Genomic DNA, 27,681 nt, shown 5'->3' on the forward strand with positions numbered 1-27,681 from the left:
TACCTATCTGAAGGATTTTTTTGTTGTTTTTAATGTGCTGGGAATCAAACTCTGGACTTTTGTGTTTGCTAGATGATTAAGCACTTAACCATTAGACCATACCCCTAGCTCATGTATCGTGTGTGTGTGTGTGTGTGTGTGTGTGTGTGTGTGTGTGTGTGTGTGTGTGTGTGTGTGTGTGTGTGTGTGTGTGTGTGTGTGTGTGTGTGTATATGTGTGTGTGTGTGTGTGTATTCTGGGGCTTGAATTCAGGGTCTGTGCACTGTCCCTGAGCTTTCTTTGCTTAACTCTAGCACTATGCCACTTAAGCTTTACTGGTGGTTTTTTGGTAGATAATTCTAGGCAAGTGTTTCAGGTTTCAGGGTAAGAAAATTACACACACACACACATACACACATAAACATTAGCAGGTTTCAGAGTTCTCAAGGTAAGAAAATTACACACACACACACACACATACACACACACACACACACACACACACACACACACACACTAACATTAGCAGGTTTCAGAGTTCTCCCCTTGTATCTCTTTTTCTCCTCAGTACCTTCTTTCTTAGGGATAGAAATGACAGAGGAAAATCTAAACACACTAATTCATCTTTGTAGGAATTTTGCATGTATACACACAGCTATAAAAGTTGATCATTTTACTGTTTTGCATAATGTAAAATGGACAGGAGAATTAGGACATTAATGCCCAGTGGCAATTGGGCCAACTTAGTACACATTGGTAAGCTTTGATAGTCAATAAGAAGGGCCAAGTTTATTCAGAAATGTGCTGAAAACAAGTGATTTTCAAATTGAATTTGCTTCTTAGCAGCTTTTTTAATAGCAATTTTATCAGAAATGAAGGGACTTTTTTGGTAGGAACAGAGTGCATTTTTTGACTTGAACAGAGAACATTATTTTAGAGCAGGAAAAAAACCATACGGGAATTTCAAGAACAAAAATGTTCATTTTTCAACCCACCCAAGGCCTACCTACCAAATAGCCCAAATAGAAATGAAAAGGCAGAAATCACACTTAAGGGTTTTTGTGTACTTAGCAGTTTTTGTTGCCTACATATCTTTAAGCTTATGTTCCAAACCAAAACTAGTTCATCAGAGTATATTTTCACTTGTTATTATCAATACTTTAAGCATTTAGAAATTGACAATTATGTGGCTTGCTTTCTTGGTATTTATATCATACAAAGGTTTAGAATAGTTATTTCAGCACGCATAAGAGGACAAAACTATCTTTAAAGTTTAGCTATCTTCCACTCTGCAAATGCACACTAGAAATGAAGCTATTCCAGTTTTCTTTATTGATAAAATACCTAACATTACTCTTTTTCTTGCTATCTCTTAAGACAGTGGATAGAAGATCAGCTGTAGTTGGCTGCTGAAGACTTTACTGCTCACTGTCCTCATCTTTTCCTTGCCTCACGGGTTCTGCCCCTCCAACCTTTGCTTATAGAAGTCTCAGGAATTTGTTAACATGCCATTTATGGAATCTTCACATACGTAAAATGCTTTAAACAAGAGATTAATGGGTGCCTATATAACAATAAATACGTCAAGTTGTCTTAACTGTCCACATATTCATACTCCAGAGAAGGAAAATTATTTCCAGTGCAAGATTACTATTTTCACTCTATCCTGTTCTTTCCATATTTAGTATTTTGTAATTCTTTTTTTTTTTTTTTTTTGGGTCTGCTCATGGGGCTTGAACTCTGGGCCTGGGCACTGTCCCTCAGCTCCTCAGCTCAAGGCTAGCGCTCTACCACTTGAGCCACAGCGCCACTTCTAGCTTTTTTTCTTTTTGTTTATGTGGTGCTGAGGAATCGAACCCAGGGCCTCAGGCATGCAAGGCAAGAGCTCTACCACTGAGCCACCTTCCCAGCCCCAGTATTTTGCAATTCTTACGTTAAAAACCTGATTCTCATAAGAAGCTTTTGCTTCTTTCTGTTGCTTCTACTAGCATTGTATGTCTTACCTCATCATAGGAGCAGCGTTGAAACCATCTCAGATAGGAATAATGAGAGTTGTTTCATACAAAATGGAATGCAATGTTCCCCATAGACTCATGTACTAAGCTGGTGGTGCTGTTTTGGGAGGTTATGAAAACTTTAGGTGGTAGGGCTTAGTTACAAAGCCTGGGAAGTCACTAAAAATGGGACCTGGATGGCTTTGGTTCCCAGTCTCTTCCTTTCACTCTACTTCCGGTTTGCCATGAGATGATAGGACGTTGTCAGATGTTTTTGCCTCCATGTTGTTCTGCCTCACTTGTGAGCCTAGCATCCTCAGAGCTAAGGACTGTAGACTGAAACATCTGAAGCTGTTACCTAAAATAAAATTTTCTTTCTTATATTGGTTTGTCAAGTATTTTGTCAGAGAAATAAAAAGTCTAACCAGAATATTCATACCAGAGAAGTTGAGTCTTTGGTGCAGAGCCTTTGGGACTGTGTCGTGGGAGGAATTTGGAACTTTGAAGAGAGGGCTAAAGAAGTCCTAGCATACTGTAAGCAGAGCTTATGGACAATTCTGGCAGTAGCTAGGAAGACCAGAATGCCCATGGGAATAAGGATAGTAATAGCTGTGCTTGTGTGGTTTCAGATGGGAACAGATTTCTGTTGAAAATTGAATAGAGGCCATCCCTGTTTCAATATGGCAAATAACGTAGCTACATTTTGTCACGAGACTTCACTGAATACCGAGTTTAAGGAAGACAAAGGAAGACAGACTATCAGGAATTTTTAACATAGTTTACCATTCAGTCTGGCATGGATATTGCTGCTGCTTGTATTATTTTGAGAAGTGGTAGATACTTTAGGAGGGAGGGCCAGTCTGAAGGGAGTGGATACTGAGCGTGTTTTCTGAATGGTTATGCCTGGTTCTCAGGCTCTTCTCTGCCTCCTGTCTGCCATGAGGTGAGCAGCCTCTGTCATGTGCTCCTGTCATGATGTTTTGCCTCAGTTCAGGCCCAGAGTCATGGTCTGTGGACTGAAACCTTGAGCCAAAATAAACAATTCCTCTTTTAAATTGTTTTGTCAGGTATTTGGCCAAATCTATGAAAAAGTTTACAACTGCAGATTTCATTCATATATTGTGAAATAGTTATTTGCCTGTTAGGACACATATATCTCATTAGTATTATTACTGAATTATTATTAGTGTTTACTAAGGCTAATATTTGTGTTTGGAAACTACAGAGTTTAATGTTTATGATGTGCAAAAGGTAATATAGCCCTTTCTTCCTTTTTTCTTTTTTCTTTTTAAATGTCATGCCACTCTTTGGAAACCACAGTTCTCAGTCAGAATGAAGTCTTTCTGTGTTTTATTTTCCTTATCAAGAGTTTCCATAATTAAAATCTCTAGATAATCTTCGGTTGTGGGGCTTGAACTCTGGGCTAGGGCACCCGGCTCCAGATAATCTTAAACTCCAGCTGTAACTCAAAGAGATCATATAACCCTGGGTTGGTTGTTGGTCAGTTGTATTATATGGCAGTGTCTACCTAGAGTGATCTACTAGGAGGGAGAGGTGAGAAAGAAATCTGCTATTATTGTGTCCTGGTCTGTCATTTTGGTGGGTATAGTATGATCTCAAACCCAAATTTCTTTATTTGAAACCAAAGAAATCCAGAAACCTACTGGTCGTCTCTCAGCTAGTTTAAACTGATCTACTTATTTCTATTACTAAAAAATACTCAGTAGATAAAATTGTTTAACCAAGTATTTTCCTTGTATATACTAAGTCTATGTTGAGAATTATGTTATTTCAAGTAGCTGTACCCCCCCAAATAATAATTCATTCCAGCATTAGAAGAATGTGTTTCAGTGGTAGGATACAAGAAGGCTTGTGGAGTGCTGTTTTCCTAATACACTACTAATGAAGAAAGGCAAACAAGGTAGATAAAGAATAAATGAATGAGTGAGTTGAGTGGGTGGATAAATGGTAATTACTGAGAAGGAAGAATGAAAAGGAAGTTTTAAGGCCAGAAAATGCCTTTTTAGACCATCAAATTTTACCTAATATCTAATATTAATTTCCTATGAATGAAAATATAGTAATGAAATTTCCTATGTTCTTCTTAGGTACTTCACACGACTGGAGGTTACGGTGTGGTGCTGTGGACTTGTATTTCACACTTTTTGGTCTCAGTAGACCTTCCTGTTTACCCTTGCCAGAGCTTGGGTTGGTTCTTAATCTAAAGGAAAAAAAAGCTGTGTTGAATCCTACCATAATTCCAGAGTCCATAACAGGCAACCAAGAAGTTACAAGTAATCCAAGCAGTCACGCACAGCAAATTGGATTTCAGAACCCAGTAAGAATCACATGCTTTACAAAACATGTAGTATATTTTGTAGAGCTATCTAGAAAGAGTTTCTTGTCAAGAACTGGTGAGTTTAAATCCACTAAGACAGTTCATTGTGCTATTTAAAAACCTGGCTGACATTTGTTAGCATTTTACAATTCATAAAATGCGGCTATCAGTTACATAACTGAGTGTAACAAGTGGTGTGATGCTGGCTTCCTTCTTTTGTGATGCTGCAGTAATACTTTGGTACATGAGCATAGACTTTCTCCTCTGAATAGTATAATAGAAAAATGAGTAATTAACTTACTACCTATTAACTTATTTTAGCCATATATGTTAATGACAATTGTTTGAACACAAATTGTTACTCTATAATAGCTTAATTCTGAACATAGGGTAAGTATTTGGCAAATGGTTGTTGAATGAAAGTAAAACAACAACGATAATTAATCAGGTAAATGAATAATCTGCTGGATAGAGAGGGAGTTATATTTTGAAATGTTACATATTTGTGGGTGTTTTAGAAAAGCTTTTCTTTCTAACTGCACTATAAAATTTCTAGACTTTTAAAAATAAAAACCTTAAGATATTAGTCCTTTTATTGTTTTCTGGAAATAATTTTCAGCCTTTGTTTTTCACCAATATTTATAAGACTTGCCTAGTCATTTCCTACTGGTGTTTTGATACTCTGAAACTCAGATTCTTTCATAATAGGCATTTTAAAGTTCATTTACCAACATTTCTGAAATATAATCACACGAATTTAAAATTTGTCCTAGAGTTTCTCCAGTGTCCTAGAGATCCTTACACAGAGAGTTTCCTTAAAGAGCTCTATCAGATCTAAATCTTTTATAAACTGTAGAAATAGATATGTCTATAATTCTGACTCACATACGTTAATCTATCCACATTTACACTTCTGAAGAGGAGAAAGTAATAAAAAGATAAATTCTTTTGGAAAAACCATAGGAGATTAGTTAGTACTTCCTTTCTTCCCTCCAAAAAGAACAGACAGGAAGCCCATTTAAGCCCATTGCTAATTATTTTTAGCCACTGGGCATGCTCGATTCTGCATGATTGTTATAGCTATTAGATTTTAGCTATAATATGAGCTACTATCTTCAAAAATCTAATTTTGATCTTAAATATTGCCACAGGAAGATGATCACCTTGCCAAGGAAGCATCATGTAATATATCAGCTCATCAGCAGGGAGTGAAGAGGAAGGCTGACACACCACTGGGGTCCCCACTAGAACCTGGTCAAATTCTGGAGAAGAATGAGGATAGCAGTAAAGTCAAACTCAAAATCAGAGTAAGAAATACAGGTTAAACCTGTATTAACAGTGTAGGATGAATACCCACCTTCTTATACACCTTGTTGAATACTTGTGATGGTTTTTCCTTAGCAGGAACACATGGGGCAGTTGGAATCATAAAAGAACCCACATGTCCTTCTAAGGCATTCCAACCAATTATTTAACTTCTGGTATCACGTATTCTCTGTTCGGACAAGGAACCCTTGTACACATTCCACCACAGCTTACCATTCCCACAATATAGGAGTAGATTTTTAGTTGCTATTGTATTTCTAGTAAATTCTAACCAGTTTCTTTTGTTGGAGCCTAAACCAAGTAGTCTTTTCTTTTTCTTAATACTTTTTGAGGAAGAGTACGATTCCTTTTAAGATTATATGAGGGTATATTTTATAGTGTCTCAGCTACTTTTCTTGAAAGCTAAGATTCAAGTGTAAAGTGATGTAATGGCTCTTTTATGCTTTCATTTGTGTGTGTGTGTGTGTGTGTGTGTGTGTTTCAGTTTTCAAGTTCTCAAGATGAGGAAGAGATTGATATGGATACTGTTCATGATAGTCAGGCCTTCATCTCCCATCATTTGAACATGCTTGAGAGGCCATCAACTCCAGGTGAGATTAACATTACAAGCCAAGGAGATGGTACCTCAATTTTAGGGATATCTCCTTTCTAAGTGTGCCTTCCCTCCCTTCCCCTCCTTTCCCTCCCCTCCTTTACTTCCCCTCCTTTTCCTCCCCTCTTCTCTCTCCTTGCCCCTCCCCTGCCTCTACTTCTTTGTTCTTTCTCTCCCTCTCCCCTCCCTCCCTTCCCCCTTTCCTAGGGCTTGAACTCAGGGCCTGGGCCCTGTCCCTGAGCTCTTTTGCTCAAGGCTAACATTACCACTTTAACCACAGCTTCACTTCCAGCTTTTTTAGTGTTTAATTGGGAATAAGACATTCTGTCCAGGCTAGCTTTAAAAAGTGATCCTTAGATGTTCGCCTCCTGATTAGCTAGGATTACAGGTGTGAGCTATGGGTACATGGCTAAAATGATGTTTTGATTTGATATCTTACTTTCGTCCTTTAAAGTGTTTGATATGCTTTTGTATTTTTTAATTCATTCATTAGATTCCTTATCATTGGTTTAATTTCTTATCTGTGCCTATCTGAGGTAGATTTAACATCAACAAAAAATTTTATATCTGGTTTATATGTCTGTAATATAACTATTATTATATTCAATTTCTTAAAGTTAATGCTTTCCATAACACAATTTTCTCTTTTTGTCTATGTCATGTAATATTATATCTTGGAGTTTTGCATACATTTCTCAAATAGTATTAGGGTTATTTTTGGACTATGACACTGTTGAACTGATATACTATAATTTACTTTTTCTTTATTGGTAGACATTTAGGTTGTTTCTGATTTTTTTTTTTTTTTTTTGTCAGTCGTGGCCCTTGAACTCTGGGCCTGAGCGCTGTCCTCAGCTCTTCAGCTCAAGGCTAGCTCTCTACCACTTGAGCTACAGCACCACTTCCGGTTTTCTGGTGGTTTATTGGAGATAAGAGTTTCACAGACTTTCCTGCCTGGGCTGGGTTTGAACTGTGATCCTCAGATCTCAGCCTCCTGAGTAGCTAGGGTTACAGAGTTGAGCCACTGGCACCCGGCGAAGTTTTTTTTTTTCTTTGTTAAATTATATTCTTAAAATGTTTTAGATTCCCTAAAATGTATATTCCAATGGATCTTGCTGTGTAGTTCAGGCTGGCCTCATGTGTGATCTTTCTGCCTCAGCCTCTTGAAAATCAATAACATGTGCATACTACCACATCCAGCCTTTTTTTTTTTTTTTTGCCAGTTAAGGGGCCAGAACTCTGGGCCTGGGCACTGACCCTCAGCTCTTCAGCTCAAGGTTAGCACTCTACTTATCATTTGAGCCACAGTGCCACTTTTGGCCTTTTCTGCCTATGTGGTGCTGAGGAATCGAACCCAGGGCCTCATGCATGCAAGGCAAGCACTCTACCACTCAGCCACCTTCCCAGCCCAATCCAGCTTTTTTAAAAGTTTGTAAGGTATAAGTGAAGCCTTTGATAGTCATAAAATACAGTAATCCAATGCCTGCCTCTCAACATGTACATTCTGCTCCATGAATGGACATTTTTTGCAGACTTCTTTAGTCCTTTTTTCCTGATCTATGATAAAAATGATGTGGTTTTCTTCATTCAACATTGTTTCTGAAATTCATACTTATACCTAAAGTATAGTGCATTAATTTTCAATTTTTGTATTTTATATCTGTTTTGGCATTATTGTATTAAGAGTCTAAGTAAATAACTATAATATAATAAATTCATGCTTATGAATTTTTCTACATGATTATTATTTTTTCTTTTTCTTTTTTCCTCTATCTTTGTTTTGTCTATTTGAAAATTCTAACTATATGCCTTGGTGGTTTTATGGTATTTGCATTTGAGCAAGTTTTATTTATTTATTTATTTATTTAGTCGGTCATGGGCCTTGAATGCTGGGCCTGGGCTATGTCCCTCAGCTCTTCAGCTCAAGGTCTAGTGCTCTACCACTTGAGCCACAGTACCACTTCCAGTTTTCGGGTGATTTATTGGAGATAAGAATCTCACGGACTTTCTTGCATAGGCTAACTTTGAACCTTGATCCTCAGATCTCAGCCTCCTGAGTAGCTAGGATTACAGGCATGAGCCACTGGCACCCAGCTTGAGCAAGTTCTTAATGTACTTTTTAAGAAGTTTAATTTGTGCTCCAGCTCTCATTACTCACCTCAATTTGCTTTTTGTTTATGTGACTTTTTGTTGTTGTTTTTTTAATTTGTTTAATTTGTTTTAATTTTATTTAGTGATTGAAATTGTTTTTTACTACCTAATAATCTGAGATAACATAGAATTTGAAGAGTCTTCAGGTAGAATATGAGCCTAAGAAATATTTGAAACTGATCAGTCATAAATTCTTGAGCACAATCTTGATGGTTATCTGTTCTGCCCATTTTTGAGATCTAAACCCAAATATGAGGACTGTTCTGTGTTATAAGTGACAGAACTGATACATAAGCAGATAAACTTGTTCAGAATACATTTCTAATTTGTAGGTAAGGTTAGTATTAGAATCTGGTCTCTGAATTCCTACTGTAATCCTCCTTATATAAAAACACCTGGTGGGTTTTTTGGTTTGTTTGTTGTCGTTTTGGGGGGGACTTGGTACTAGGTTTGAAATCAGGATCTAAACTCATGGGTAGGTGCTTTTGTGTTCAAAGCTAGTCCTCTACCACTTGAGCCACAGCTCTACTTCTTGCCTGTTGGTGGCTAATTAGAAGTAAGTCTCATGGTCTTTCCTGCTGGCTTTAGATCATGATCCTTACATCTCAGCTTCCTGAGTATTAGAGTTATAGTATAAGAGTGAGCCTACCTACCAAGTTCTTCTTTTAAATGTCTTCTATAATACCTAAATAACCTATTTTTTAATAGTTCCTACACTGGAACTTATCAACGTTTGGGAGAGCCATTAATAGAACATGAATAATAAAACATGAAATGGTTCCTACAGGTCTGATTTGTTTGTACAGGTACTCAGCTTACAGTCTTTCAAATGTGAATTATCTTCACATAATCCACCTTTTACTGTGGTTGAACTGCTTCTAATTTTAAGGCTAAATTGTAGAAACCTGTCAAGCCTTTTTCTCCTTTAGGAAACTAAGAAATCCATCTTTTTCCTATCATTTGACATTTTAGGGCTTTCTAAATACCGACCAGCTAGTTCCCGATCTTCTTTAATGCCCCAGCATTCATCAGGCTGTGACATCACACCCACCACAAAACCACAGTGGAGTATGGAACTTGCCCGTAAGGGATCAGGTAATACTAACTTTTGTTTGACTTAACTAATCTATAAACTTCATAGAATTACTTTTATTAGTTAAAAACTCATTGTAATAATGAGATGTACAAGACAGTATGTTGAAAATGAACTTTACAACTTTCGGGCAGGGGGTGGTGAGGGGGGTAGTTGGGGAAGTGAGGAGGGAAGGGATGGTAGGGGAAAAATAAAGGAACAAAGGAGGGTGTAACTGCTCAATAGGACATGGGCTCATTACCTTTCTTATGTAACTATAACCCCTCTGTACAGTATCTTTGCAATAAAAATATATATTAAAAAAGTGCTTTAAAATACAGATTTGAAAACTTGCTTTTCTTGCACTGTATTAATTTCATAGTCTCTAATCTTAAAGGCTGTTCTAGTTAGTTAGCTTATTTATTTGACATTACTGGAATTTGAACTTGGGAGCTTGCACTTGTTAGGCAAGTGTTCTCATTTGAAGCATGCCTTCAGCCCTTCTGTTTTTCATCAGGTTGGCCTCAGACTTTAATCCTAGGCTGGGTTTGAACGGAGATCTTATTTTTTCACCATCTAAGTAGCTGGGATGATAGACGGGAGCCACCACACCTGGCCCTACTATTTTAAATTAAAGTTTTTTCTTTCTTGCTTTTCTTTTTTTTTTTTTTGTCGGCCATGGGGCTTGAAATCTGGGCCTGGATGGCTGGGAATATGGCTCAGTGGTAGAGTGCTTGCCTTGCATGCATGAGGCTCTGGGTTCAATTCCTCAGGACATTAGCAGAAAAACCCAGAAGTGGCTCTGTGGCTCAAGTGGTAGAGCACTAGCCTTGAGCTGAAGAGTTGAAGGACAGCACCCAGGCCCGTGTGTGTGTGTGTGTTGTGTGTGTGTCCATAACTGACAGGAAAAAAAAAGTGTGTGTGTGTCCCCATAACTGACAGGAAAAAAAAAGTGTGTGTGTGTGTGTGTATATGTGTAAACCTGGGCACTGTCCCTGAGCTCTTCAGCTCAATGATAGCACTCTGCTAAAGTTTTTTCTATATCACAATTAAAGTTCTGTGGCTCAACCCTGTAATTGTAGATACTTGGAGAATCAGAGGATCAGAAGCCAGTCCACTAGTGACTACATCTCAACTCAACCAATGGCTAGGTGCTGTGGCATGTGCTTGTTAATCCCAGCTAGATGGAGAAGCCCAAATAGGAGAGATTTCATCACGTGCTAGTATAGAGACATCCTGTCTCAAAAATAACCAACACACAAAATGGGTTTTGGTGGCTGGCTTAAGTGGTAGAATGCCTACCTAACAAGTGTTAGGCCTTGACAGTCAACTCTCAGTACTGCCAAAAATACATAAATAAGAGAAAAATGAGAAAAAGAATCTTCCCTCCTTATATCTGTACATCTCTGTGTGTTAGTGTGTATGTTAGCATTTTGCTGTTTGCTTGCAGTAATTTTTCCTAATGTATGAAAAAATTTGAATTCCATTAGGAATCATAAAGTATGTATAACATTATATCTTTATAAAATACAAAAATGAATCCCATATCTCCCACCCAGTGTTTATGAATTGGTGATTAATTCTTAACAACTGATACTAAGGAAGCATTTAACATGTCCTGTCTTTTAAGTTATTTCATACTAATTATGCTCTATTTATGAAAAGTACGTCAGATGTGATTGACTATTTTACATGATCTCTCTTTTTTTTTTTTTTTTTTTGGCCAGTCCTGGGGCTTGAATTCAGGGCCTGGGCCCTATCTCTAGGCTTCTTGTGCTCAGGGCTTGTACTCTACCATTTAAGCCATAGCACTACTTCTGGCTTTTTCTGCTTATGTGGTACTGAGGAATTGAACCCAGGGCTCCATGCCCTGGGAAAGCACTTTGCCACTAAGCCATATTCCCAACCCCTTACATGGTCTTTTGCTTATTCTATTCTATTGCTTATAAAGAGAAGCTAATCCAAATAAAGAGTAAATGTTGGATACAGATGAACAAAGATTAATTCTTCAAGAGTTGAAAGATCAGGGAGTTAAAAACAAGAAACACAAGGAAAATCATTTTTAAAGAATAGTTTTTCCAAAAGTTGTTGAATTTTAAAAATCTGTGAATTTCTAGTTAAGTTTGAGTTGATGGATTTTTGCTTATATGAGCTATGTTTTCCCCTGATACTAAACAGAGTACTGTTATTGGTTTGAAGATCTTAACAGTTGACTGATTAATAGAATACTTCAGACAAAAGCAACACCTCAAACAAAATATTTTGATGTCAAGACCACAGTCTGTTATTTGCTTATAATTCTGTCTGTACTGCATGAACCTATTGAAATAGCTTTGTACAAAATATATTGTAAAAGGAAGTCAGCTGGAGACTGGCACTTGTTTTTTTCTTTCTTTCTTTTTTTCTTTTTCGGTCAGTCGTGGGCCTAAACTCTGGGCCTGGGCGCTGTCCCTCAGCTCTTTAGCTCAAGGATAGGGCTCTACCACTTGAGCTACAGCGCAACTTCTGACTTTTTCTGTTTATGTGGTGCTGAAGAATCGAGGCCAGGGCCTCATGCATGCAAGGCAAGAACTCTACCACTGAGCCACCTTCCCAGGAGGCACTTGCTTTCATGAGTGACTTTTTACCTTGACTGTGGTACTGATGATCAAACCTATGACCTTCTATGTACTAGGCAAGCAGCATTCCGCCACCAAGCTACATTCCCAGTCCCTGCTTCTTTTGGATTTTATTTTATTGTAATTTTGCTTTATTCCTGTACTTGTTAAATTTTTACTAGAAATGAAGAATTTTCTATATTTGTAAAAGCTATAAGACTTATATAGCGTTTCAAACTTGTTGATTTAGCTTGTAGCTCATGCTTCTGCATGCCTTCCTGGCTTGTAAAAAGTAAATTCTGTTTTAATTTCCAAGTATTTCACCTGTTTTATTTGTTGGTTTGTTTTTGTTTTTGTTGGTCATGGGTCTTGAACTCTGGGCCTGGGCACTGTCTCAGCACTCTTCAGCACAAGGCTAGCACTCTACCACTTGAGCCACAGCACCACTCTCATGCTTGGGCTGGCTTTGAACCTGGATCCTTAGATATCAGCCTCCTGAGTAGCTAGGATTACAGGAGTGAGCCACCAAGTATATCACTTCTTACTTTAAAAAGACAATACATTCATTTGTTAGGATTTTCTTAGTGATGGGGCACATTGACATATGTAAAACCTGGTCTTTAACTCCTTTTGTGTTCCTAGTGTGCCAGTGTACTTTTATACTGTTTTGTGTTCTTTTTTTTTTTTTTTTTTTTGTCGATCATGATTTTGAACTCTGGGCCTGGGCACAGTCCCTCAGCTCTTCCACTTGAGCCACAGTGCACTTCCACTTTGTATTGCTTTTAAAAATACATTTTGTTTCTTTTAAATCTTCCTCCTTGATGCTATAGTTCATATCACGTCATATGCCAAGACTAGGGGTGAAAGATGCAGGATAGTTATAGGAAATAGGAAAGTACAAATTTTAGCTGTGCCTTTTTTATTATGAGGCCCTATAGAATAGGGTTCAACCTATTGGAGCTCCTTCCTCTTCATCACTGAGCTGTCCTGTCCTCTGTATTGGCCAGTGGTAGTGGAGACAAAATCATTTCTAGGTTCTCTCAGGGACTGCAGTGATGAAGCAGAGAGGAGGAGGAGTGAGAGGAAGGAGGAACAGAGGGAATTTCCTAGTGGGTTCTGTGGGGGGAAAGAGAAGAAGCTCCTACAGCTGCCTAGCTCTGTCTGCTGTGTTATGTAACCCCTTCTTGTGTAGTTGAGGACACAATTCTAGAACTTTCTTTTTCTTTTTCTTTTTTTTTTTTTTTAAGAGACATGGAGTTTGGCAGCTTTCTCTAGAGTTCATTTTTCTGAAAATCAGTATAAAAGCAGATTTTGAATTTCTGTCCTTAAATTATAATGACATAATGTAACAGTAGTTTTTGGTTGGTTTTATTTTAACTGAGATCTAAATGATCCAAATAACAGATTTCCTTTCCTAACAATATCTGTAGTTTTGTCTTGAATTTAAACATACTCACGTATGTCCAAATCTGAATTAGCAGATTATTCACTGCTTGTTATCCGTACTTTCTTCATCAGATGAGCTGAAAGCCTCCCATATTAGGCTTCCATTAAGTACTTTGTTTTACATTTGTTAACTGTAGCTACCACTTATTCATGTTACAAGATTGTATGTCAGATTAGCAAAACAATAAATACATTTCTTTTCCATATAAAACAGGGAACTTGTAGTATTTTTAATTATATGGGTTTTTTTTCTTCTTGTATATCTACTGTCTAAAATAAAAATACATATCTCAAGTAACTCAAGGGCTTTGGTGGGTAGTGTTTCCTGAGTTTGAATTTAGGGCCTTGTGATTAACTATGCAAGTGCTCTACCACTTGATCTATGCTCCCAGCCCCACTGAAAGGACTTCTCTAAACTTAGAATTGAGCCTGGACTGTGGAGTGGGTCTCAAGTTCCTAGGTATCTTGTGAACCCCTGAAATGATGTTAAAATTTTTTATGTAAGTGTGTGTGTGTCAAGAGGATGGTAATATATGCGTTTTTCTTGATAGAGTTTCCATTGGTAACTTCATTACATTACTGTGAAAGTGAACTAATATATGTCCTAATTTTGGTTGTTTTTATGACTCATATGCAAAGGAAATTGTGCTTCGTGTAACTTTTAGATTAGATTAGACCTCGCAAAATATTTTCAGGAAAGATAGAAAAAAAATATGTGTATGTATGTTTATATGTGCTCATTTTTGTTCTCATTCTTGAACTTGCATACTGGGTAACCTGGCTGTTGTCCTTAGCTTTTTCATCAACGCTGGTTCTCTCCCACTTGAGCCACAGCTCTGCTTCCTGCTTTTTGGTGGTTAGTTGGATATAAAAATCTTAGACTTTCCTTCCTTAGGGCTGGCTTCAAACCACAATCTTCAGATTTCAGCCTCTTGAGTAGCTACGATTATGGGCCTGAGCTACCAGCACAGAGCTTGTATTTTCTTAATAAATAGAATCTTTTTTGGGGGGGGAGGGGTCCAGTCATGGAGCCTGAACTCTGGGCCTGGGCACTGTCCTTCAGCTCTTCAGCTCAAGGCTAGCGCTCTACCACTTGAGCCACAGTGCCACTGCCGGCTTTTTTTCTTTTTGCTTATGTGGTGTTGAGGAATTGAACCCAGGGCCTCAGGCATGCAAGGCAAGCGCTCTACCACTGAGCCACCTTCCCAGCCCCAATAAATAGAATCTTAAGAGCCAAAGATTGTAGTGAACACTTAATTCCTGTGTCTTTATACACACATATTAGCATGTAATTGTGTATATTTATAGAAATGATCTCTGTAAATATGTTTTTTTTGTTTTTTGTTTTGTCGGTCATGAGGCTTCAACTCTGAGCCTGGGCGCTGTCCCTCGGCACTTGAGCTCAAGGCTAGCGCTCTACCACTCAAGCCACAGTGCCACTTTTGTTTTTTTCTGCTTATATGGTGCTGAGGAATCAAACCCAGGGCCTCATGCATGCAAGGCAAGCACTCTACCACTGAACCACCTTCCCAGCCCCTGTAAATGTACTCTTACTTGTTTCACAATTCAGTCTATAATTCTAAGGGATAGCATGTATAGATTATAACCATAGTAGTATTAATATTCCTAAAATTTCATAATTTTCTCATCATTAAATGTCTACTCCTTATTTAAAATTCAGTTGACTCATAAATGCAATTATTTTTATTTTTAATTGTGCACTTGTTTAGGTCACTGTTCCCAAAAAGTCTGGATTGCAGTTGGCTAATCCAAACATTTATCTTTTTAAATCTAAAGTTTCCAGTCTCCATATGTTTTTCTTTTTCCTCCTTTGTACCTTATTTGTTAAATCAGACTTTTTACTCTGTAGTTTCTAAGTCTATTTTGCTAATTGTTACTAGTGGTACAAATGAGTTACCCTGTCGTTTCTGCAAATTTGTAGTTGTATATAGGAGTTATATTTGATTGAGGTTTATAGGTGGTGGTCTGATCTTTAATCTGGAAATATCTACTGTCTGGTTGACTGTTCTAAATGGTTAACTTTTATTGACATTTGGCATCTTTCCCTATTAACTCGGTAAGGATTGTAAGATGAAAACATCCAAAACAAGCTGAATTCCTTAACTACTTGAGTTTAAGCTGTCTATTTTACAATTTTCAAATAATGAATTGGCTGACTAGAGTACAGTTTCAGTTCATTATAATTACTCTCCTTACCAGTGTTCAAATTGTTCCATCTTTCAACACCAAGAGCCTTTATAGTTGACTCCTAAGTCAGTTGACAAGACTTAAACATCCCTTTGTGTCTGTGTCTGTCTGTGCTGGGGCTTGAACTCAGGACCTGGGTACTGTTTGTGACCTTTTTTCTCAAATGCTCTACCACTTGAGCCACAGCTCATTTCTTCCTCTTTGGTGGTTAATTGGAGGTAAGAGTCTCATGAACTTTTCTGTCTGGGCTGGCTTCAGACCATAATCCTCAGATATCAGCCTCTAAGTAGCTAGGATTATAGGCATGAGCCACTGGCCCAGATGGTTTCACTTTTGAAAAGGTTGTAAGTATTCTTTGGCGAAGTGTCTTTTTGGCACTTGACTCTGCTGAGAAGTACAGGTTCCAAGATAATTATTAGCTTTTCTGCAATTTAAGTAGGTTGGCAGGTGTTAGGACCTCATACCCCCAGTGCAAAGAGCCAATAGCAAGATGCAGAAGGCTGTCTGAAGAATGACTGAATGATCTGGGAGCTAAATTTTTCATGTGGCTTTAAAGTCTATTTTTCTAATCATTACCTTCCTCTTTATTCTGTTTGATATGGGTCTATTTCCCTGTATTTATAGCATCAGCAGCATGTTTATGTGATTTATTTCTAATTGATATTAAGATTATCTGATAGCACATTTGATTCAAACTTTAAATCAAATCATTTCAAAAGTTCCCTTTTTCTGGACAATATCTTGGTACCAATTATTATGGACAATATAGACCTCCTAAGTTTGTTTCTGTAAAATATTTATTTTTTTCAGTAATACTAAGGTTGCCTTACAAAAAATGGAAAAATAAACATGGAATATGAAAATATTTTTCAGTGGTATGAATAATCTGTGAGGATAGAAACTGTCTCATTGGTTCATTTGTTTTAAAACATATGTCAAGCCAGGCGCCAGTGGCTCATACCTGTAATCCTCCAGCTACTCAGGAGGCAGTGATCTGGGGATCGTGGTTTGAAGCCAGCTTAGGCAGGAAAGTCCATAAGAATCTTATCTGCAAAAGCCAGAAGTGAAACTATGGCTAAATTGGTAGAGCTCTAGACTTGAGCAATAAAGCTTACAGACGGTACCTAGGCTCTGAGTTCAAGCTCCAGGACTGACATAAAACTAATAATAATTATAATAATGTGAGAAAGAGCGCCTAACACAAAGGCATTATAGTAGTCAGAAAGTACCATGTGAATGATCTTCATTGGGTTTTCTGCCTTCTTCCTGTCCTCCAAGATCAGTGGCCTTCAGATTGCATTTTTTTGGACTAAATTCTCATAACATCCTGTTTGAAAAGAAATGTGACTATATCATCCTGTTAAATTAATTCATTTGTTTACCAAGCTTTGTCAGGTGTGGTAAAGTATGTTAAATACTGTGTTGTACACCAGACAGAGATGAAATTAACTCCTTCTTATGAAGTTGTCAGTCTAATGGAAGAGAATATTAATGGAAGAGAAATACTGCAGCCTCTTTATATGAAGGTGCACAGTGGTGTCCATCTTAGAGCTACATACCGCAGACTAAAGTCAGGCTCTGAGTTTCCAGCTCAGATCTGCTAGTATCACTATGGTCAAGTTACTTCTTTTTGTGTCTTAATTTCCTCCTCTATATTATGCTGTGAAATACGAAGGAAAGTTTGAGAAAATGTCCTAAAAGAACATAGGAGTTATGCTTTATTAAGGGATGATTTTTCTTTTTTCAGGTAAGGGGTAGGTTTATTCAGTAGACCTGCTGGGAATGAGGGAGGGCTGGGAAAGAGAGGGGAAAGAGGGGGAAGAGAGAGGAAAGAGCTAGAGCAGAGAGAAAGCAGAGAGAGCTAGAAAGGAGCAGCAAGAGAGAGCAGGGAGAGCTAGAAAAGAACAGGGAGAGAGTCAAGAGAGCTAGAAAAGAGCAGCGAGAGTAAAGGATGATTTTTTTTCTCTTTCCCTTCCATTAGATTACAACTTTACTGTTACTTTGAGGAAAACTTTGCCCTCTGGTTCTTCCTCCAAACTAATCCAAGCCCCTTCTTATCCTCTTTCCTTATTGATTTTTTTTCTTATTCCCCCCCTCCCCTCCCCCTCCCCCAAGTTGTAAGGCCTGGGCTTTTTTGCTCAAGGCTAGTGCTCTACCACTTTGAGCTATACCTCCCAAGCTCCATGTCTAGTTTTTAGTTGGTTAATTGGAGATAAGAATCTCAGGGACCTTCCCCCTTCCAGGGCTAGTTTCAAACCACAATCCTTAGATCTCATTCTTCTGATTAGCTAGGATTACAAGTGTGAGCCAACAGTGCCCATCTTGTTTTGTCTTCTTACTACTCAGCCTTTAAAAGTGTCATTAGAGCTGATATCCCATATCTCTCTCTCTCTCTCTCTCTCTCTCTCTCTCTCTCTTTCTCTCTTTACTTGATTTGTAGTTTCTAATGAGTCAGACGAAGTAAAGGATGGGTCTTTTCAGGAATAGGATTGGCATTTAGAAACACATAGTGGTATGACAGGTTGACTAAGAGAATGTGGAGGGGAAGAGTGCAGCATAAAGCTAGAAAGGCAACTTCAGGACAAATTGTAATTGTCAATAAAATTAGTGCTGTAGTGTAATTTTTAGAAAACATCTGTAGTGATGCCTGTTTTGGTGAAAATCATGGTTTGGATCAAAATTAGTGCTGAAAAATTACATTTTTACAAAGAAAGGCAACTGTTGAGGTCTATTTTAGTAAAAGTTCTTTTAAAAAATCATTTTGGATAAAAAATATATGTATTAGAGATTCCTCCATTGAAGCTCACTCTTCAGTAGAACCAGCTGAGTTTTTAAGCAGATGCCATCATCAGCTTAAAGAACTCACCTTGCAGCAGGATTTCCCAATGTGGAGATCAAGGGATGCTTCAGGCATTCTGGGGGGAAGGGTGGGGTTGGCTGTCTTGTACATTATATGTGATGTTTGGCAGCATCCCTGGCTTTCTACCTACAAGATGCCGTAACATTTCCTCTACCCAATTTTGATAACCAAAAATGTCTCAGATACTCTGTCAGCAACCTTTGGAGGGGCAGAATTCCCTCTGGTATTCTGAGAAGCACTGATCTGTAACTCTGTCAAGTATAAATTAGGCTATGAGACTAACATTGGGCTCCAGATGAAATGAAGGGATCTGAACTCTTACAGTTGCAGACAGGATTGGGTTGGGCACAGATTTAGAAGATTACTTGTGAGAATCGGCACGATTTGGCAGCTAGTTAGATCTGGAAGGGAAAGGATCTAAAGTGAGTTTCATGCTTTTTATTTCATTGAGTGCATTATAAAACAGTACCACTAATCTATAGTAAAATAAAGATCATTGTTTTGGGGAACAAGGTCTGAGCCCATGGGTTCAAAGGTAGGAAAGTTTTAGAACTACTATTAGCGATTCCTATTCTGATAGATTGTTAGATTTAGAAAGGACAGTCTAAGTAAGCATTTGATGTAGGTTTAGATTGAGGACTAGGCCAAGAGAGAAATGACATACTTTAAGGCAAAGAGAATGTCTCCTAAATCTCAGTTCTTGGTGTGTGAGTGGAAGGGGAGGTAACTAGGGCTTATACCTAGGTCCTCACATTCCCACTCAGCTTTCTTGTTCATAGCTAGTACTCTACAACATTATCTTCAGACTGGCTTTTTGTTTACTGGTTAATTGGAGATGGAGACTGTTCTGCCTGGCCTGACTTTGAATTTCTATCCTTAGATCTCAGCTTCCTGAATAGCTAGGATTACAGGTGTGAACCACAGTACCTAGCTATTATTTGTGTATTAATAGTTCCTTAAGTGATGCAAGTCAAGTAACTGCCATTCCCTTTCTACTCAGACATACTCTCTGTAATACATTAGGAGAGAGCTTTATTTGAAGGAATTATATTTTCATTGACCCATGTAGGTCTTAGTTAAAATATACATGTGAGCATTATTGTTTCTTTTTCATGTGTGTGTGTGTGTGCATGCACGCATGTGTGTGTGTATGTGTGTGTATGTATGTGCTTGCCTTGGGACTTGAACTCAGGGCCTGGGCACTGTTCTTGAGCTTCTTTTTGCTCGAGGCTAGTGCTCTACCACTGAGCCACAGCTCCACTTACAGCTTTTTCTGAGTAGTTTATTTATAGATAGAAGGTCTCACAAACTTTCCTGCATGAGCTAGCATCAAACCTTGATCCTCAGATCTCAGCCTCATAAGTCACAGTCACCCAGCTTATTTTGTTTCTTCTTAAAATTTACAAAATAGTAATGCTCAAGAGGTGATTTGGTAACACACTGGCATATGTCATAATTTACATAGACTTTTAAGGAATTAAGACACTCAGTTCCTGACCAAAATGCTGAAAATTCTGTGAAACTAGTTGTGTATGTGTGTGTCTGTATCTGCAGGTACTTATTTCTCATTCCTAGGAGAAGTAGTAAACACTTAGGATTTCCTTTTTCCTTAATATGTCATCAGCCCCCTTTTTCTTGAATTTTCCTTCCCTTATTACCAACAGGAATTTACTTGGGTATTTTTAATCTTGAAGGTAAAGAGCAGTCACCTTTGGAGATGAGTATGCATTCTGCAGTAGCGGCTCCTCTCTCAGTATTTGCTAAGGAATCTGCATCCTCCAAACACAGTGACCACCATCACCATCATCACCATGAACACAAGAAAAAGAAGAAGAAGCACAAGCATAAGCATAAACACAAGCACAAAACCCAAACGTAAAGTGAGAACAAAGACAAGGACAAGGAGCTTTGGCTTTCTCCAGCCCTGCCTATACAAGTGCACGTTCTCTCTGAGACTGAGAAAGGGACAGAGACCCTTTCCCCTCTGTGTCCAGAAGATACATCGATGCAGCTTTGTTCTCTAAAGAATGACAAAGGGGAAAGTGGAGAATCCATTGAAGTTCTAGGCACTTGACATATATACAATTGATTTCTAATTAGGAAATTGCATTTTATGGTTCTGGATAAAGTGTTTCATCCCTTGTTTTCTGCACACACACACACACAGCAAACTTCTTTTTACAAAAAGCCCTCGTTTCCATTGGCAGTCCCATTGACATCATGGTCTCTATGTGTACTGCCAAAGTCAATTATGTTTGAAAGCCTTTGATGGATGTTATGGGATAAACTTGTGTTTCAAACAGTAGCAACTGCCAAATTTGTGGTGTAACCACTGTTTCCATCGAAATACTGTATAACACCACGTGGAACTGCCGAAAAGAAGAAGGCTTTCTGTAGGACATTTCCTCTTGCACTTTTTTTTTGTGCTGACCAGACAGGTTAAAGTAATTTTTGAACAAAGAATATGCTGTATTTCCCTTTCCCTGAACTACCAAAGTTTTTGGAAGAGGTTAACTTTTTAACAAAAAAAGTTTAAGTGACTATCTTTTGATTACACATTCGGCTGTTAAAATGTTGGAGTTTAGCAAAATAACCGTATCAAAGTTGTTCTCAAATCAAGATGCTTCAATTATAAGTTTTGTTCTCCATGTAAATGAGTAGTTCACATGTAAAATATGTTTTGCCAGCTGTTCACTCACACAACACATATTCTTTGTAAAGTTTTGTATATCACAAAATAAGTTTATATGTTGTTTGTTTGATCTTCACACCAATAGGTCTCAAGCATCTTAAAAACACAGATGTTTTGATTTTATAGTTTGTATTGTTGTGTACTTTTTATTTTTATTTCTGCATTTACCATGTTCTTTATTGTTTAAGAATGTTTTTCAGGTCTCTTCACTTTTTAATCATTTTCCTTAGTAAAAAAAAAAAAGTTGACAGAATTCTTATTCCCAAAATAGATACTTCAAAAAGGAATCCAATAACATTGGACTTTTAATGTACTTTTAGTTATATTTAACTTGTTTAATAAATAATTTTTTAAATGGAGTGTTTGCTTTGTAATCATTTTGTCTTTTGTGTTTACTCCCCCCCCCCCCCCCCCCCTTCTCTCTGTAGGATATAGTTCAAACGTTTTCAGAGATTTCTAAATGGGTAACATTTGAGCTGGCTGCACCAGCTTGGATGGTTTTAGTCAGAGATGGGGTAAAGTCTCAGCAGCAGAGCTAACAGTATTGTCGGCACAAAAAGAATATGATCAGAGGTTGAAGGGCCTGAATGAAGATCCAGTTAATGAAATGTTGGATGAAATTAATTTTGGAAAATAGAATATTTTGTATTACAGTATGTAGTGCTCCCCTATCTAGAATTGCCCACTTGGAGACTACATTATCAAAATAGCAATAACTCTCTCTGGGGAAGGAGACTGAGAGGCATTATGTAATATCCAGGCATTTTATTTTTTCATCACTTTTTCAAGGGGCTTCCATTTTAAATGTGTTCATTTATGTATACAGAGTATCTTGGACAAAGTCATCTCCATCTTTCCTCCTCCATCCCAAATCAGTCTCATCAAACAGTTGCCTTGTTTCATTTTCACACATTTATAGTATATAGATTATTATTTGCTCTCTTTCCTCCTTTACCCACCCACTAGTCTAGTACGACTTCCTAATATTCTGTCTACTAAATTGCATGTTAATCATTGAAAGGTTTTTTGTTTTTGTTTTTTTTCCCAAAGGTTTTTACTATGGTATCTCCTAACTGCATGAACCATGTTTTACTCACATTGATCATATGTATGTATGTGTTTATACATGTTTCCATATGTATATCCTGTATGTGTTTACACATTTATGATTTAGGTCTAACAACTAAAAAAAAACAAACACGTGACCTTTATTTTTAACTTGGCTTGCTTTAATATGTCTTCAAGATTTACTTCACGGCAAATGATATAACTTAACTTTTTTGGCTGAATATTATTCCATTGTGTGTATGTATATATGCATACCATATTTTCTTGGTCCATTCTTTTGTTGTAGGGCACCTGGGCTGTTTTCATAGATTGACTGTTGGCAATTAGTGCTGCGGTGAACATAGGTGTGCCAATCGCACTCTCACATCCTGGCTTAATCCTTTGTATAAAAGACATTTATATAGTGTTTATTTGTTTTAACAAATAGTAGCACTAGATATGTATTTGGAGAATTCTTTTTACTTTTGTATCTCTCTTTGATAGCTTCCACACTTTGTCATAGTTATAAATGTGTTCCTAATTTTGTGATTAAAACTCCATTTTGTTTTTCTTTTGTACCTTTTTTTTTTTTTTTTAATGTGTCAAGCTTATAATCCTTCATTGAACTAATGTATACCTGGACTTTATTTTGGAAAAGCTAGGTAGGGATCCAACCCTTCCTTCTAGAATGTGATGCTTAAAAAACTTCAAAAAACTTTTTTTTTTTTTTTAGAATTTTATGTATGCACACTTTCTTATAAATTGGGTCCATGTTTGAACTTTGTAGCTGATTTCATAGATCTATCTACTCACCTGCCAGTACCATACTGTTCAGATGATTGTGGACCTCTGATATGTTTTGCTATATTTGCTGTTCATTACTTTCTATTTTCAGAATTTCTTTTGTATCTTGTGGATTATTTTTTTCTCTGTTTAAGCTAGTAATGTATATCTAGAAAATTTATGAATTTTGCTCTTAATGGTTTGTTTCTGTGAGTTTTTAAGAACTCATCCAAAGTACCTTCATGCCCTGCTTTGTCATCTCCCTTCCCTTGATATCATTGTTCAGTTTTCCAACCTTATAATTTCATCTTTTTGTGGGGTTACTTTTCTTTATAAATACCTTAACAAGTGTTTTAACCTCTTCACAAGATTGTTTTTGTATTTGTATTGGTTATATGTTAGGAAAGGACTTAGAATTGATGTCCTGATGTTGGTTATTCTTAAGAATGCTGATACTATTAATATAGCACTTTAACAATTGTTACTTATTGAAATATATAATTAACACTTTCATTAGATTATACTAATTTTGTGTATAGTTACCTCACTGAGTTATTATTTCCAACATCTTAAAGCATTTCTTTGATCTTACAGAGAAGTAATCCCAGCCACACTTGGTGATGATTTTCTTACCTCTTTCTAATGGGTATACATTTAACGTTCTGATTTCTCCAGTTTCCTTTTTCTTGTGGAGTGTAAATGAGAGCTGTGGGTTAGATATCATCACACTTTCCTACCTACCGACTGCATTTGGCAGTCCTTGTTCACATGTGCAGGGTAAGAGTTTCACAGTTCTTGTGAGGTAGAAATATATAGGGTTGTTTCTTTCCTTCATTTTTATGACTTTTTTTTTTTTGACTGAGTCTTAAAAATAATAGTGGAGAAGCTACTCATCTGCAACCAACTTCTTGCAAATTCCTTAAAAGATTACTTTGATTGAAGCATCTTTGTGTTGAAGTTCTTGGCAGAAATAACTGGACAGCTACCTAAAGAATTGGCTTTTTAGATTTGACAAATGCATTGTGCTAATAAGAAAAAACAGTAAAAGGAAAGAACCATTACTAACAGGCTTGTAATCTCTCCCAACTATAAAAGTATTTTGCTCATTTCTAGTACCTAAATTATTTACTTTTTCCTTCATATTTTTGTTACTCGCATCGGTTGTACGGAAGGTTTAATTTTGGCACATCTGTATGTGCATTCACCTGCTCCATCACCGTTCCTCATTCCTCCATGCTTTTCCCAAACTCATGTATTATCTCCACGGAGAGAGAACATTCACATTCATCTCCTTTAGATTTAGAAGAAAATTTATATGCTTAGTGAATAGCATTGAGGACAAAGATAGCAACAATAATGACCCACAACATGTAAGCTAAAGAAAATTGGCAGGATATCTTCTAAAGGAGAAACGCAATAGTTGAGAAGTAGATAGCCTTTTAAAAAACAAAACCAAACCCCTATTATTAGCTAAGAACTTACAGCTGTGCATATTGGTGGAGTATGAAGTGACTGGCTACAATGTAAAATAATGAAAGTAACGTATATTCCCTGAAATGCCTTTTTTTTTTTACCTGTCCCTGGGCTTTTGCTGCTCAAAAGCTAGTGGTCTACCACTTGAGCCACAGCTCCATTTCTGGCTTTTTGGTGTTTAATTGGAAACAAGAGTCCTACAGACTCCTGCCCACGCTGGTTTCAAACCATGGCCCTCACATCTCAGCCTCCTGAGTAGCTAGGGTTACAGGTGTGAGCCACCAGCGCCCAGCTTCAAATGCTTTCTATTTTTTTGTGGGTGAAAACATTTGAACTTTACTCTCACCAGTTTTGAAATGCATAATATAGTTCTATTAACTATTCACCATATTGTGCAACCGAATTAAAAAGAAAACAACTTTATTCCTTCTGTGTAGCTGAAATTCTGTACCCTTTGACCATCATCTCCCCATCCTCCAGTCCCTGCAACCACTGCATTGCTCTTTCTCAGTTTAAATCATTTAGATTTCTTATATAAATGAGAATGTATATTTATCTTCCAGTGCCTGACATTTCACTTAGCTTATTGTCCTGTAGATACCTCTATGTTGTCAAAATGACAGAATTTTTTTATAAAGCTCATTACTATTCCATTTCATGCGTGCATGCATGTGTGTGTGTGTGTGTGTGTGTGTGTGTGTGTGTGTGTGTGTGTGTGTGTGACGTTTTCTTCATCTGTTGGTGAATATTGGGTCAATTCCATAATGTGGGTATTGTAAATATGCACAGAAATGCACAACAAACTAATTTCAGCTCTACTTGGTAAATACTCAGAGGTGGGATTGTCCAATCATATGTTAAGTTCTTGATTTAGATTTTGAAGAATTCCATAATGGCTGTACTGATTAACATTTACTCCAATAGACTTCTTTTTGATAATAGCCATCCTAATAGGTGTGAGATGGAATCTCATTGTGCTTTTGATTTACAGTTCCCTAAAAATGAGTAATTTTTTCGTATAGCCTTTGCTTTTTATGTCTATCTGCTTTTGGGAAATGTATTCAGATCTCTTGCCTGCTTCTAAATTGCATTGTTTTCTTTCTGTAACTTGAATTTCTCATGTATTTTGGCTATTACCCCTTTAATCTCAGATCTCAGCCTCCTGAGCAGCTAGGATTACAGGCGTGAGCCACCGGCGACCAGCTCTCTGTGCTTCTTAGGTATGATTATATTCCTTGGTTACTCTGATATGATTGGCTTGAAACATTGGTTACATTAACTCTGTGCACTTCATGTAGGTCACATTCCTATTTGGATTGGATTGGTGTGGTAAACAGAATTTTGCCTGTCAAGGTGGAGGTTAATGTGCAGGATTGTACATGAAGAAACATCACAGAACACATAGTATTTCATTTTCCTGAACTCAAGCCTTCAGAAGGCTGGCCTATACCAGATGTTCAAGGTAGCATAAGGGTTAGATTTTACCAGAATAGTCGAGAGACAAGGACCAAGCCCAGCAAATTTAGATGAGTCAATGTTTGAAAAACTTCTGTTATTTCTCAAGATAAACTTTCACACCAAAACATGTTTCTTGGGTGTGTGGATCGCCCTTCCCATTTGATGATGAGTCACTGAGATCAGAGGTCATGTCGTTGGTCTGCTTGTGAGGCTAACTCTCCTTTAACCATTCAGCTCTGAGGCAAATCACTGTTTGGCACTTAAAATGGGCTGTTTTTATTGAATTGGATGTGAAAGCAAATGGGTGACAATCAGTCAGAGATGAAATATTCTGCTGCAAGATCTTGGATGTAGAGAAACAGGGAATCTAGTTTCTATGTCCCAGCTCTCCAAGTGTCTTGGGTTGTGGCCAGAAAAAAAAATCAGCCAGCCTCACTGGGGCCATTGTCTTTGAAAAATAGGAAATGACTAGATTGTTTCAAGGTGCCTTGGCAGTTGCCAAACTCCTAGGATTATTCTGTTATGACTATGTAGTATATACGTAGAGAAAATCTAGATTATAAAACCTTTATGTTTTAAATTTAGACAGCTTTGATTGATTTTATTTGAATTTCAAAAAGACATTTCAGCCTCAGACCATCTGCACATACTCTGAACATCTGGACAAGATACTATGTAGTTTGTTCTTCAAACATGAAAGTTTTCAATTTACTGTTAAATAGGTTGTTGTTGTTGTTTAATCTCTTTGGTCAGAATTATCCTCTGCCGCTACATCCGTTCCCGGTGACTCTCTCACTGTCTCCATATAATCATCCAGGTCACATGGAGTCAACAGGGGTCATTAGATTGTGGACACCACAATCTAAAGACTTCTGCTTTCAAAGAAGCCAGTTCAGATGAGTAGCAGTGATGGGAAATATAGGAACCCATAGTCTAAACTCAACCTGAAACAAATGAGGTATTTTAGGACAGATCATGTGGGGAGTCAAATCCTCTGTTTTCAGCCACAAGTTTCTTTTAAATTCTTTTTGTGATTTGTTGCTGTTGTTGTTCTGACACTAGGTTCAAACTCAGGGATTTCTACAGGTTAATTGGAGCTAAGAGTCTCATGGACTTTCTTGCTTGGGCTGCCTTCAAACTGGGATCCTCAGATCTCAGCCTCCTGAGTAGTCAGGATTGCAGGTGTGAGCCATGGGTGTCTGGCTATGAAGATTTTTAATTCCATGAACCTTGAAATTTCTGGGTTCTACCTGTAATAGACAAGAGATTTCTTTTCTCCTTGAAATCTAGTGTTTACAATTATATCTAGGAAAGAGAGCAAGGCCAAGACTGACTGCAGTTCCAAATGCCAATCTAGGCACATCTAATGGGGAAAAAATAGGAAAAGGGAGTGATACTCTGTAAAACCCCATTGCACTTAAATGCTGCCTTTTACTTTGAGACTAACAGGTCTATCCTAGTTACCCTGTGTTAACTTCTTTTTTTTTTTTTTTTTTTCATTTTTTTTTGGGTCCGGTCATGGGGCCTGAACTCTGGGCCTGGGCGCTGTCCCTCAGCTCTTCAGCTCAAGGCTAGCGCTCTACCACTTGAGCCACAGCGCCACTTCCGGCTTTTTTCTTTTTGCTTATGTGGTGCTGAGGAATCGAACCCAGGGCCTTGGGCATG

The 27,681-nt window shown here is 37.6% G+C and overlaps 1 protein-coding gene and 1 long non-coding RNA gene across 6 annotated transcripts in view; one reads left to right on the forward strand and one right to left on the reverse strand.

The window, feature by feature from the left end:
• Nucleotides 1-21,614, forward strand: part of Taf2 (TATA-box binding protein associated factor 2) — a 63,741-nt gene extending 42,127 nt beyond the window's left edge. For 2 of the 5 annotated variants that reach the window (XM_042672964.1, XM_042672967.1), the window contains 5 exons: nt 4,082-4,311; nt 5,463-5,618; nt 6,122-6,227; nt 9,353-9,475; nt 20,228-21,614. In XM_042672964.1, the coding sequence (XP_042528898.1) occupies nt 4,082-4,311; nt 5,463-5,618; nt 6,122-6,227; nt 9,353-9,475; nt 20,228-20,442 (830 nt within the window). In that variant the 3' untranslated portion in view covers nt 20,443-21,614. The remainder of the gene's footprint in view (nt 1-4,081; nt 4,312-5,462; nt 5,619-6,121; nt 6,228-9,352; nt 9,476-20,227) is intronic. The other 3 variants (XM_042672962.1, XM_042672966.1, XM_042672963.1) reach the window with 3 other exon arrangements.
• Nucleotides 466-20,790, reverse strand: LOC122102327. Its single transcript, XR_006146481.1, has 3 exons — nt 20,736-20,790; nt 17,477-17,479; nt 466-495 (listed from the first exon to the last, which is right to left on the reverse strand). It is a non-coding gene; the product is annotated as an uncharacterized LOC122102327 (long non-coding RNA).
• Nucleotides 21,615-27,681: the final 6,067 nt, after the last annotated feature.

Source organism: Dipodomys spectabilis, unplaced genomic scaffold, assembly GCF_019054845.1.
Source record: "Dipodomys spectabilis isolate Male_0828 unplaced genomic scaffold, ASM1905484v1 ptg000783l, whole genome shotgun sequence".
In the NCBI taxonomy this organism is placed as follows: Eukaryota; Metazoa; Chordata; class Mammalia; order Rodentia; family Heteromyidae; genus Dipodomys; species Dipodomys spectabilis.